General features: G+C 40.3%; 2 protein-coding genes across 2 annotated transcripts in view; both read right to left on the bottom strand.

Moving 5' to 3' along the window:
* Nucleotides 1-15: 15 nt before the first annotated feature.
* Nucleotides 16-11,646, bottom strand: cdc42 (cell division cycle 42). The gene is made up of 6 exons (XM_005726664.1): nucleotides 11,562-11,646; nucleotides 6,872-7,012; nucleotides 6,350-6,422; nucleotides 6,019-6,128; nucleotides 5,443-5,640; nucleotides 16-1,388 (listed from the first exon to the last, which is right to left on the bottom strand). The coding sequence occupies exons 2-6, from the start codon at nucleotides 6,974-6,976 to the stop codon at nucleotides 1,299-1,301; spliced, it is 576 nt and encodes a 191-aa protein (XP_005726721.1). The 5' UTR covers nucleotides 6,977-7,012; nucleotides 11,562-11,646; the 3' UTR covers nucleotides 16-1,298.
* A 626-nt stretch (nucleotides 11,647-12,272) lies between these two features.
* Nucleotides 12,273-12,916, bottom strand: part of snrpe (small nuclear ribonucleoprotein polypeptide E) — a 5,538-nt gene continuing 4,894 nt past the window's right edge. Inside the window, exon 5 of the mRNA XM_005726665.1 lies at nucleotides 12,273-12,488. Within this exon, the coding sequence (XP_005726722.1) occupies nucleotides 12,433-12,488 (56 nt within the window). The 3' untranslated portion in view covers nucleotides 12,273-12,432. The remainder of the gene's footprint in view (nucleotides 12,489-12,916) is intronic.

The following is a 12,916-nucleotide window of genomic DNA, read 5'->3' on the forward strand; positions in this document are numbered from 1 at the left end:
AAAAAAAAAAAACAACAACACACAAACAGAAATGATAAAGAAAAACAGATTTTGGTAAAAACACCTGGAGCCTACATGAACATTGTGTGCCAGCTTACATTATAATTACATCTGTTAAACCTATCATTTAGAACAGAGACCAAGGCCGAGCTACATGCAGCGCCGTACAGTGTGAACAGGTACAACAGGCCTCACACCTCTGCCTGGATATGACGCACTACAGGAAGGCACCAAATTCTGACCTGGCACAGAAATCTGGTGAAAATTCACATTTGCTCATCTGTTGTCTGGCCAATAAGCATTCGTCATTTAACACAGTTGTCTCTGCTATGCCCGTTCTCAGTGTACGGTGATGACAATGTGAAAACAGTATTCTACTTGGTCCCTGGCAACGCATGAAGAACAACCGCTTGTTCTGCTAATACTGTTTAAGTTCCCTCCATCTAAAAGGCCAATTCCTGTGGTCGACTATGAGACCCATTACTAATGAATGCCTTTAGCTTTTCAAGTGATTTCCACACTCTTAAAAAGACTGCTACTCTGTACTGTGGAGGTAAGGCTTGATGGAGCCTTGACTGAATTACCGAGCTGTGTCAAACCCCCACGGTGTCCTAGTGGTTAAGAGCGCGTCTACTTGGAACATCGAGTAAATATCTCAGACTGTTTGAGGGATAAAGGAGGTGTTGGCAAACAAAATCAACAACACTACTCTGTTAGCATCTCTTGTGGTAGTGCTGAGTGAGAACATAGAGGGGGGCTGAGCAATGAGCGTGCTCGTCAACTGAGGCGACGGGAACAGCAGCATGAGCAGCTGCTAATTAAGCAGCTGGGAGGGGCTGGGGCTGGGCTTATGTCCACGAAACCTTTACATTGGCTGAAGACGACTACACGGCTGGACAGCTAGAACTCGATTAGGCCACAACACTGACTGAACTAATGAAATCAGCTATCCAAAGCTCGACAGAGGGATTTCTACTTGTGAGTATGCTTGGTATCTGGATCCCTGTCTGAGCCCTCACTGGGTTCTTGGCCATGTAACATTCATGTTTTATCCCGAACTCAGACGCAGGGGTGAAGCTTGGTTGTTATTATTGCAGAGAATTATCTGAAACTTGGTAGGCTGTTTTCTTCCTAGTCTTCCACAAGGAAAACAATGCTGTCAAGCAGCCTTAGCAGAGCAAGGGAGGGGGGATTGGGAGAGGCAGGGATGTATGTATTTAAAGACGTGTGTATTTCTGTGTGTGTGTGTGTGTATGCGTGAGTGAAGGGGGTGTGTGCTTTGGAAAGGTAGGAGCCTCTCATAGCAGCACACATTTGCGTTTCTTCTTGGGCTCTGGGGGCTCCAATGCAGCCAATATCGCCTCATCAAACACATTCTTTAGTCCTTTCTGTGAACAAAAACATACAAACAGAATGAGGGAGCAGCGCAAACACACACACACACACACACAGATTTAAAAGGAACAAAAAAAAGATCTTGCAACAAAAGGCAGAAATGGCTTCAACTGGGGGGGGACAGTGAAAAAGCAAAACACACTGAAGGTAATTCAGAGGGGTTTCATAAGAAAGAGGGGAAGCTGGTGGGAATGCAAAGAAAAAGATAAAACAACAACATAAAATTTCCAGGTAGGATCTGCAATGAACAAGTCAGGAGACTGTCATGTAGTGTTTCCCACAGAATCAGACAAATGACACAGGAGGTGCACCCGTGCTTTTTAAAATAATAGCACACATTCTCTGTGACAATAATACGCAAATATTGCTGCCTCTACATTAAACTCCTTAAAGCACATCTTTTAAGTAGAATAAAGTCTACTTTGACCAGCTGCAGTCCAGCATAGTTTAGTTGGAGTTTATCTGACTGCGGAACCAAACAATTGCATTACAGAATTTATATTATTAGTCTACATGCTTAGCAGTGACTAAATCGATCACACTGTAAATAAAAAATAAGTTACACACTATACTTAGTTAGCCATCAGCATCCCTGGAGTACCCTCCCAAGTAAAGTCTGTGTGTGGGAAACGATGTCTTGTGGTGTTTTCAGTGGTGTAAGCCAGATCAGGGATTAAGTGTCAACAACACAAATCACATGCATGTCTGAAAAGTGCAGCTGACCTGAGACAGCCGAAATCAAAGGCAAGTCAAACAAGCAAGTGGAGGAAAAACAGGACATAACCCTTGACATTACAACGGCAAACAAGAACTTTTTCTTGACTTCACTGGTTCATATTCCAAACACATGACCACAATCAAGCACTTGCCGAGCGCAAGAGGGGAACCTTTGTATTAACCCGAGCAGAACTGCTTACGTCATGAGCTCAGTCATGTGAGGTAACCAGAGCTGCACTGCGTTGCCTATCTCAGCTGACCAAACTACTAAATTCTTCTGACACGGCACTGAAAAAAGACGGAAGCCAGATGAGCGCAAGTTAAGTTGTCCTTTATTACGGTAATTCAGTTCACAAGTCATTTCACACAATTATAGCTTTTATTATTATATAGACTTCTAATACAACACAATCTGTACCACAGGTAATGGCACACTGATGTTATATGTAGAGAAAGCGAAATAAGTCACTACACACGGCTTGCAAGTATCATCAAGTGTGGCTTAGCTATAAAATAGATCAATGAGTACCATGACACCAGCACATAGCAATGTCTGCTGAGGTCAGACACTCCCATAGGTGACTTGAGCAGTTAAAAGCCCTGCGTGAGAAACCACAGTCACCCTTCAGATTCTGATAAATTAAACATAACTGTAGAAGTATAAAAAATACTTTAGCATTAGAAATGGAAGCTCTGTTAAGTGTAAGCTCAATCTCAGCCTGTAAAGCCACCACCTTCACACGACTACTACTCGCACAGAGCAGAGAGAAGAGTCGAGGACCATCCCAAACAAAGGATGTATCCTTCTAGACACTAGCCACCTATTGTTAGACACAGGTCTTGTTAATAAGCTAAACTCAAGACGTTTTCACACACAAACCTTTCAGACGGTGTCACAATGAACCAGCTTTACCGACCCGGCTGTTTCAACACAGTGTGTGAATGACTGTCAATGTACACAGCTGCTGCTCTTGCTGTGCTATTTATTCACATTTTATTATTGTATGATTTTAATATTGGTGTTAGGCTTATTTCTGCTTTCTCTTTAATTTGAAATTACAAACAAACAATGTGGAAAGTAAAACAGATGACCTGTAGCACTCTGACATAGAGAGTGGAAAGTTGTCTGCAGACTGTGTCAACAGCTTACAGACAGCAGTGAGTAAACAGCACTGCACAGATGTGTGAGTTCTTACAGTTTGTATGTTCTAGCTAGTTTTGCTCTATTCTTTTTCCATTTGTATTTTAAAAAGGAAAGAAGACTGCTGGTGCTACTACATTCAGCACCCTAACATTATGTGTCTGGAGCACTATAAACTACAGAAAGTGACACGTTTAAAAAAAAATGTGGTCACTGACTGCGATCAATTTTCAGTGGCTCTTAAATACACACACACAATAATGTTTAATCTCATCTTTTAGAATGAGTTCAATTCAGAGGCGTGGTGGCGTTTAAGTCCATGTTAGAATGAAGGAGGTATCTGTGTGCAGAATTTATCCTTCCAGAAAGGACAACTGTGTTTGACTGTCCAGAGTTCATGTGTGAAAACAGTTTAAGACACAGAGTGGTCCAAGAATTAGGATGTGAAATGATGCAGGTGGTCACACTAATCCAGAAGAAAAATATGAAGATATGATGCCGAGTAAACCAAATTAGAAAAGGCAACAAGTATTTTTAAGTGCAGAAAGGCCTCTGGTTAGTTTAACAAGCCACAGAACAAAGATGAGAAACGCAATCTTGATGCAGAGTAGAGCAGCAGTGTGATCTGTTAATAGATGGCTGAGATTGAGACAGATGAGAGTTTTAAGCAGCAAATGCAGAGAGCGAGAGAGAGAGCGAGAGAGAGAGAGAGAGAGAGAAAGAGAGAGAGAAAGAGAGAGAGAGAGAGAGAGAGAGAAAATGGGAAGGAGGAGAGAAGTGGAGTAAGGGAACGAAAAACGGATAAACAGCAATGACAGGAAGAAGACATGAGTGATGTGGCACAGAAAGTTTAAAATAAACAACATTTCCTCTTTCTTTGCGTCTCAGGCGGCTCTAGGGCAGCTAGGATAGCTTCGTCAAAAACATTCTTCAGCCCTCGCTATGACGACAGGAAGAGAGGGAAGAGAACAAGAGTGCAATTAGCAGAGCAAACACAGAGAGAGAGACCAAAGAAGAGGAGGAGAAGAAGAGGAACATGGCAGAGTGAGGAGGAAGGTTTCATAGCATAAAGACCAGGAGTGCCGTGCAGCCGTGTCAACACTGAATGAAGACAAGGAAGTTGTTTAACAGGGGGCTGAAAGTGAGCTGGGGACCTGGGTGTTGAGATCCCCAACAGGAAACAGGAAATGACATCAGCAGCTATGCAACTTTTGTGCCAGTGAGATAGGGGGGAGTACAGGAAGGAAGGAGCAGAGCAGGGAGGTGGGGGCACCCCAGCTTTATCAACACTATTGTTCAGAATCAGAGATCCAAGTCACCTGCTCTCCTCCGAGTCATGCTTACTGTGCTTCAGTTTCTAACAGTTATGCATCAACGCCAACACAAACAAACTCGGGACATAACTGAGCAGGTAAAGCCTTTAAAGGCACTGACTGATTTAGTCAACACAAGCACTCAATAATACAACATTAAATCTACCACAGAGAAGTCAAACGCTCCTAAATTTGACACGAAGCCCACTGTCTACCTTTGGTCCTCTTTAGAAACAGTGCAAAAAAACAAACAAACAACTAACTAGCAGCAGGTTTGCCTTCATAAACTAGAAACATTTTACTTTGCCATTTAGTCAAAATGCTGACACAATAATGTGTTTGTGCCTGTTCTATTACTGCAAACACCATCAGCTGATCCCAGGAGCGATTGCTGGTCCATGATGTGGTGTAAAGCCCACAGGCTTTAACAAGCACATATACTGGAGAGGTTTGCAAAACATGAACTCTCTCCTTCCTACGCTTTAATCGCTTTAGGTCTGCTCACCCAGAATCCTAAACTCTAACATTTAGTGCATTTGCTTAAAATCCACCCCACTGTTAAGAAAAGTTGGCTAATCTACCATGTGACTATGCTCAAGACCAGTGCAGCTGAATAAGTAACAGTTTACCTAAATGAAGGTCTGCTTACTGTAGCAAGGATCATTTCCAACTAGCAACATCAGTGAACCCACAAGGTACATCAATTACCAAGATCAAACCAGCATGCAGAACAAACATGCACAGGACAGTGGGGGTACAGGCATGTTCCTCTTTCCTCCACTTTCTTAGTTCTTGCCACTGAAGTATCCATCATACTCGTCTCTGAGAGTGTGTGTGTGTGACTGTAAATCTTTTATATCCAAGTATATACAGTACCTGTGTGAGGGCTGAGCACTCCACATATTTTACAGCCTTGAGATCTCTTGCCAGCTTCTCGGCTGTCTCCGGAGTAATGGGCTTTTGCTTGTTCTTAGCCAGCTTCTCTATAGTGGAGGGATCATCTCGCAAGTCGATCTGAGTCCCAACTAGAAGGAAGGGCGTCTTTGGACAGTGGTGGGTGATCTCGGGAACCCACTAAATGGACAAATACAAGAGTCAGCACAATACCACACATGTGCGGAATACCGGGGGGTTTTCTTATTAAACAAAATTAAGAAAATGTTAATTTTATTTTAAAAATTTGAAGAGAGCCCTTTATTTTAACCCTTTTTTTAAGGCATTTGCATCCTCAGACAAGCACTGCATTTTTAACCAAGTTCCCTTCCCTCTGGCTTTTTGTACCAAACGGCTAATTAGTACTGTACCTGCCAGTAAAATTTGAGCAACCCATAATTCATCATTTTTTCAAAATAAACAATATTCAGTATATATTACACAGTATGAAACAAACTGTTACAACATGTTCATTTTTACACTAACAGAAAAACATCAAAATGAGCAGGTCACACTTACCTTTTCTTTGACATTTTCAAAGGAGGATGGGGACACGACAGAGAAACAGACGAGGAAGACATCTGTCTGGGGATAACTCAGAGGTCGTAACCTGTCGTAATCTTCCTGACCTGGAGAAGCCACACAAAAATTATATTTAACTCGATTGTTTGGTCGGCACGTAAGCCAACAGAGGCTGAGCAACAAAAACAGAAAGCACAACTCTGACTGAAAGAAAACATCACACAAACTACATTTACTAAAGCTCCCCTGTGGCTGCAGTGTGAAGACAGACAAGCTGCTTCTGAAAGCATGATTCCTACTTTATAATAGAAAGTGAAATGTAACATACCTGCTGTATCAAACAAGCCCAGAGTGTAGGGCTCACCTCCAATCATTACAGTTACAGCATAGTTATCAAACACCTGCAACACACAGACCAAAATCAGCTCAGCCACTCATAACGCAATAGAACTAAAGATACAGTTATAGACACATTTATTTACACTACAGAGCTGAGAAATAATATATTCAAATTGCTCGTCTATTACTCTTATTCAACATCCTTCAAATAAACCATATTCCAGCAGGTTCTTCGACCTGATTGTGTGTTTGTAAAGCTGCATACAGAACACAACTTTGATCACGTACTTAGTGGTCAAGGCCAATTAGTCAACAATAGCAAACATCCTGTTCAGACCTCTGCAGGATCAACGGAAACATGCAAACAGCATTGTATGTACTCAAACTCCAAACTCCAGCTGAATCTTCTGTAAATTGTGCAACAAGCAAATATAAACTCACGTGCGTGTGGTTCGCTAAACATGTGGTAACTAAAACATTTAAAATCTAATATAGAGATTGACGCACTTACCGTAGGTACATATTCAGAGGGAAACTTGTTTGTGGTGTAAGAGATGAGCAGGCAGGTTTTACCCACAGCACCATCACCAACTACAACACACTTAATGGTCTGCATAGCTGTGTGTTACAGTCTTTGCTACTCATTCAAGATCTGGAAAAGAAAAGAGGCACATTTAATAATTTACTTTTTGGCTGAACAACTTTCACAGACATACCACAGATAAATTTAAAAATATCATCTTTGATCATTATTATTTTACTCTACATTATACATGTGGACTTCTGATAGGAGCATTTTGTTTGAGGTGAGCTCATATTAGGAGAAAAATGCATGGACCAAGGACTAGCCATTTTTTTGTAAGCTGAGTACCAGATGGCATTTTTCATTATTTGTAAAAAACAAAATGTTGGTTAAGAACTTTTTACCTAAACTCTGACTACAAATCGTGATTTACTTGCCACAGGAAGTGAAGTGAAAACCAGTAACCTCCACTAACTACGGGAATTAAACTGGAAAGGCTCCAATGAGCTTTTTACAGTTAATGGACTGAGGGTCAGTACAGCTTAACAACTGGACACAGCACAGGCCTGCTTCACACAAATGAAGGAAGGAAACATGAAAGGAAATTTGGGAAAAAAGGGAAAACATCAGCTGGCGCAGTCTCTCTTCCCCATATGGCCCAAGAAACAGATCAGACTCAAAAACACTAATGGTGGCTTCATGCTCTTATTTTATTTGTCTTAATTTGTTATACAAAATTAGAAACTAAAACATCAAACATGAATGTAGTGTAGATGTGAACACAACTCCAAGAGTAAAGCTAACCTACAAAGTTCTTTCTGACTGTTATCACAGGAAAAGCTCAAATTGCACAAATAAAAGAAACAACAAATCTGTTCTATTCAGTTGTGATAGTGAGCCAGTAGGAACACCACCAAGGCTCTACCTACACTGACGTGTTTTATTGTTGAAACCAACACACATATTAACATGTCAGAACGTCCACATTACAGGATGCACACAGGCTCATTATATATATGTTATTAAGCTAATGTATTTGCACTACTTTTCTTCCAGCTTAGTGTGAATTCTTCACTTGTTGCCATTATGGCCATTCTAATTTGCATTTTCCTCCGCTCTCAGTTTCACTTTGTTTGCACCCACTAACACACTAAGAGTGGAGCAGACAGGGCGCATAAAAATGAGGACAGGAAGACTCGACTAGGAAACAATTTGTTATGTAACTTTAAGTGAAATAAAAACTTACCAACAAGTGATTTATGAAAAGGAACCAGACTAAGCCAACAAAGAAAATTAATTGATGGGGCTGATGCTTTGCTGTTATGCTAACTGAGTCACTGACAGGCATATAGGAGGTTGAGGCACTCCTGATATATTAGGCTATCGTAGATATTTAATATCACGTTCTACGTAGAGATGGGAATCTCAACCAAAAGAACTATTCAATATTCATTGACAGTCATTTGATGGTTCTTCAACAATCATCATCCATCTCAAACCACTTCTAAATGACTATGTATAGCTTTAACTACAGCTTTTGCTTGACTTCATCTGCTCGTCTTTTTTGCTTTTATTTCTAAAGCTGTCTGTCTTTCCATGTTTCTTGGTAAGTAATGTATAACGTCACAGCAGTACTTTCTTGGTCTGACAACATTGTTCAGTGTGTGCCTGATTTTAGAGACAACGCACTGTATGTAGTACACAAGCAACACTGTTCCCCCATTTCTCCTCTGTAAGTTACAGTCTGTCAGTGCTAAGCCACTGCAGAGCTCTGCAGCACAGTGTGGGGGTGGGGATGTCATTGAGAGAAGCATGAGGGACAAAACTGCAGGCACCAAACGCTACAGTGTTTAACACAGAAACAGAACCTGCTAAAACAGGTGCCCAACTAACAACCCAAATATCTTCAACATACCACTCCTTTTCAAAAAAGGCTTTTACATTAGACCTGTAAGTTTTTATCCCTGTCATCATCAGTGCAATACCTGCTACAGATTTATGTGATTTCTACCACTATGCCACTGCATATGTCTAATGCATATGTCATTGTTTAAAATGCCTTGTAAGTCTTTAATGATTTATTCCAGCAATTAGAGCACAATCAAATGAAGTTGTCCACTTCTAATAATGAACATTTCTAAACCAAAAATCATTTCCCCACACGTGTACCATTTTCTGAGCACAAGTCAAATCTCCCCTTATTAACAAAAACCTCATCACAAAATACAACATGTTTCTATCCAGTATGTTGTTATAATACAACAATGTTTAACACAATTACAGCTGTTAAATATCTAATTGAATGGAGCTGTATGTGCTAATGGAGCTTACCCATTACCGCAAGTGCATCATATGAGCAGCTAGCATTACCGGAAACTGAACAATGGGCGCTTCCGGCTGGAAATTCTCCAGGTGTGATGCAATACAGGGCAGTTCTTTTAGGAGGGATTTTATAAAATAATGTGAATAATATGTAAAAATAATATGTAAAAACAAAAAAATTGACCATACGTACATTGCCTGAAAATACTGAATTGTAATGCTGAACTATAAATGCTTGTCTGTTCATGTGAATTTGTTAATGTTGTGATAACTGTTTCATGTGTGTCACAATGCTACACAGCAGTTTTCTCAGTATAAACAAAAATTTGGTGCCACCAAAAAGAGTCTGGCCTTTCAAAGTAAAATCACCAGGACACAAGACTAAAAAACAGAGACTAAGTTGGCTTTGATTTTTTTCAAGTTAAATCATTTTGTAAAAACACATACCGGTGCCCTACAATAATAACAGGAAAATGCACAGACTTGTAAGGTCAAACAGACATGCAAAACTTGATTAATCAGAGTACATATGTTATCAAGGTTGATCCCAAAAAATCAATATATAAAGCAACTGCATTATGCCGCATCTTGATCCTAAAAGTGAAGACACTCCATTTGGCTGGGATTACACTCCTGCGTAGATGTACGTGCAAACTGCTGCAGACACCATGGACAAGTAACAGGCGCTATCTGATCATGTTCTAGTCCACTTAGAGTACACACCACTGGTTTATCAACAAACTGACAGATTTCTGTCTCCGAAAACCAAGAACACTGTTATTACAGATGTTGGCAGATGAATCAAGCATAACACTTATCGACAACATTCCAATGCACATCATCAAGGAGAACTGTGCCTTAGGACCAAGTCAACTAATTACTGACTAAGAGAAAGTGCCACTGTCTTCAGCAATTCTTTGGTTGGTGAATACATGGTCAATTTCACTGTACAATGAACACCGTGACATCCATGAAACACAGTAGTGTATGAACACAAGTATTTTACTGTGTGTCCCATCAATCTGAATAAAAATCTCAACTCATCTTGTAAAAGTAAAAAATATAAATCGAAGTGTAACAATGTAGTAAGCCAACGGCAATGGGCACCAAAGGATGACTGCAGCTGCATTAATGCCGCCAGACTTAATCCTCACATTTGTGTTTGTAGGCCAGCCAGCACTAACTGCAGCCCTGCTTAAATACTAATAGCGAAAGCGGCTCAACTGAGCCTGATAACAGTTTCCAAATATTTAGCTGCCATACTGAAATGGACTCTGTATAATTTGCGATTTTGTATGTTCGGGTCAGCTAATCCTCTGAGCAGTGTGGATTTATTTTAAAGCAGACACTTATGTCATCTACATGATCAAATATCAGTACATTTAAACACAAACCGGTAATGATCGTTACGTTGGAGGTATTTCCTTAAGGATTGGTCATAACTTCCTTCTAATTTCCACTGATACATGTACGTACTTCCGCACGTTGGGGGGAAAGAATGTTACCCTCTGATTCTTGACAAAAACAGACCTCAATCATGTGTATTTTTGATCTGACATCACCGACCCGAAATCTCAAACTAGACTTTGTCTTCCGTTGAGTTTATAACATGTTTAACTACGCAGCCGCGAGTGGTGTGCCAAGCTGTTAGGATCAGCATGTAAATATCCTATTATGGAACATTTTACCTCACACTTGAGAGATAACTACCACTTAAAGATCTGTTAGCTTGGTAGCATTAGCCATATATTTCGGCCACATCCTCGGCCTCAGTCTGGCCTAATTTCCTGCCCGCTGTTAAAACGATAAACTTACAACTGATCCCCTATTTTTACAGGGTCAGTGTTATGAATCTTTTCCTTAGTACCCAGACATTATGCTTTCCATCTATACGTTGGGACTATGCTGTCTACAAAATCGCAACTTAACCAAACTCTTGTTATGCTCGTTTATTCTGTTAACCCACTTACCGCGTACCGTAACTAGTCAATTCTTAGGTTCGTCACCAACTTATCTTAATAACAAAGAGGTGTTTTATTTTATCATTACAACATCAGAACCACCAATTAAAAAACTTGCATGTTCTTTATGAGTAACTCCAGGAGCTCGATTTACACACCGGTCTAACGATAGACACCCTGCCTGTTTCGCTAGCTAACTACGGTCCTCCCCAATTAGCTTGCGAGCTAACGAGCTGTGCTAAGCTTAGCGGATGCTGTTGCTGAATGAGTCTGATAAACTGCTGATTACAATCAGTGTTAGGAATTCATATTATACAGTAAAGTGACAAGAGTTAGACCTAAACATTAGCCAAAAGAATAAATAGTAATAAGAAACGAGCAAAAAATTTCCATACCGTATCCTCTATTTGTGTCTTTACGCCGGGCGTTGGCAGCTCCGCGCTAGGGGTTTCCCAGTCAGCCGAACAGGGACACGTTGAGTTGCGTAGCGACTAACTACGTAATTACGTTAATCAATTTGCCTACATTAAGGCTCATTTTCTGAGGCCAAAAGCTAAAATGGTATTATTGTTTAAACCAAGTAGTGTGTGGTTCCAGTAAATTAATAACCTGATTTTATAACTTTTCAACATAACATTCAAGATCAACATTCACAGCATCTGTGTCGTTTGCTAATCAGACCAGTAGATACAGCATTTACTGTATAAAGTACATTGTCTAATTTGTTTCAATTTATATTCTCCCTGCATTTAGTAAAATAAACAAGCTATACACTACTTACAAAACGTACATATACATTAAGTAGTCTGCACTCATAATTTGGGCATGCACCCAAGTTCTGCCCTAATTTTCTTTGTAGCAGTTCTGCTTTCATACTATGTACAGCATAGAAAAGTTACACGAGGAAGCACATGTTCATTTTCTGTATTTCACACACAATAACGCCTGCACTTACAAGACAGACGTATTAAATGCAACTGCGCCGCTGCAGTGCATTTGACCTATATACGTGCACTGCAATAGTTCTGTCTGCCACTAGACGGCAGCACAGTCCATTAAACCAAAACACATCTAGAGTCTGAAACACTAAAAAGTTAACAGAGAAGTGTAAGAAAAAAAAAACCTTTATTCTCCAAACAGATCCATGTGGTAGAAAGAAACAATTACAATATTCATGTCATAAACACAAACACTTAATCTCTGAAGAAAAACAAAAACCAATTTCTTCTACAAAAGTTGAAGTTTGTAGATATCTCCATTCTCGCCTTAGTTGGACACACTCTGCAGCAAGGTAATGTTGTCTCCCTTCAACATGATCCTCCCTGGGCAACACAGAAAAGAATGAAGGAGAGATCAAAGCTAAATTAGAACAGAACTGCCAGATGCTGGACAAGGGGAGGCACAAAGTGTCTGTTCACTTTCAGACAAAGCACCATGCCCCCATCAACCCTGGGTAAAGGTAATGTGAAATCTAACATCAGTATAAAGTGGATCAGTAGCCAGGGGCATGATGCAACAACAGAGCAATCCTCACCAACCACCTACAGTCCCCAACAAACACACACACACACAAAAATCCAAGAGTTGATTTCATTTACAATCCCAACTGCAAATAAATTGTGATGCTGTGTAAATTGTAAATTAAAAACAGAATAAAATGACTTGTTTGTGTGTGTACACACACACACACACACACACACACACACACACAGACACACACACACACACACAAAAATCCAAGAGTTGATTT

This window comes from Pundamilia nyererei, unplaced genomic scaffold (genome assembly GCF_000239375.1).
Source record: "Pundamilia nyererei isolate P.nyererei 1_Seehausen unplaced genomic scaffold, PunNye1.0 scaffold00021, whole genome shotgun sequence".
In the NCBI taxonomy this organism is placed as follows: domain Eukaryota; kingdom Metazoa; phylum Chordata; class Actinopteri; order Cichliformes; family Cichlidae; genus Pundamilia; species Pundamilia nyererei.

Coding starts and splice junctions, on each gene's coding strand:
- cdc42 (XM_005726664.1), bottom strand. CDS start 6,976: ATGCAGACCATTAAGTGTGTTGTAGTTGGTGATGGTGCTGTGGGTAAA. Junction 6,423..6,871: donor CCTCTGAATATGTACCTACG/GTAAGTGCGTCA, acceptor TGTGTGTTGCAG/GTGTTTGATAACTATGCTGT. Junction 1,389..5,442: donor AGTGCTCAGCCCTCACACAG/GTACTGTATATA, acceptor TTTTGTTCACAG/AAAGGACTAAAGAATGTGTT.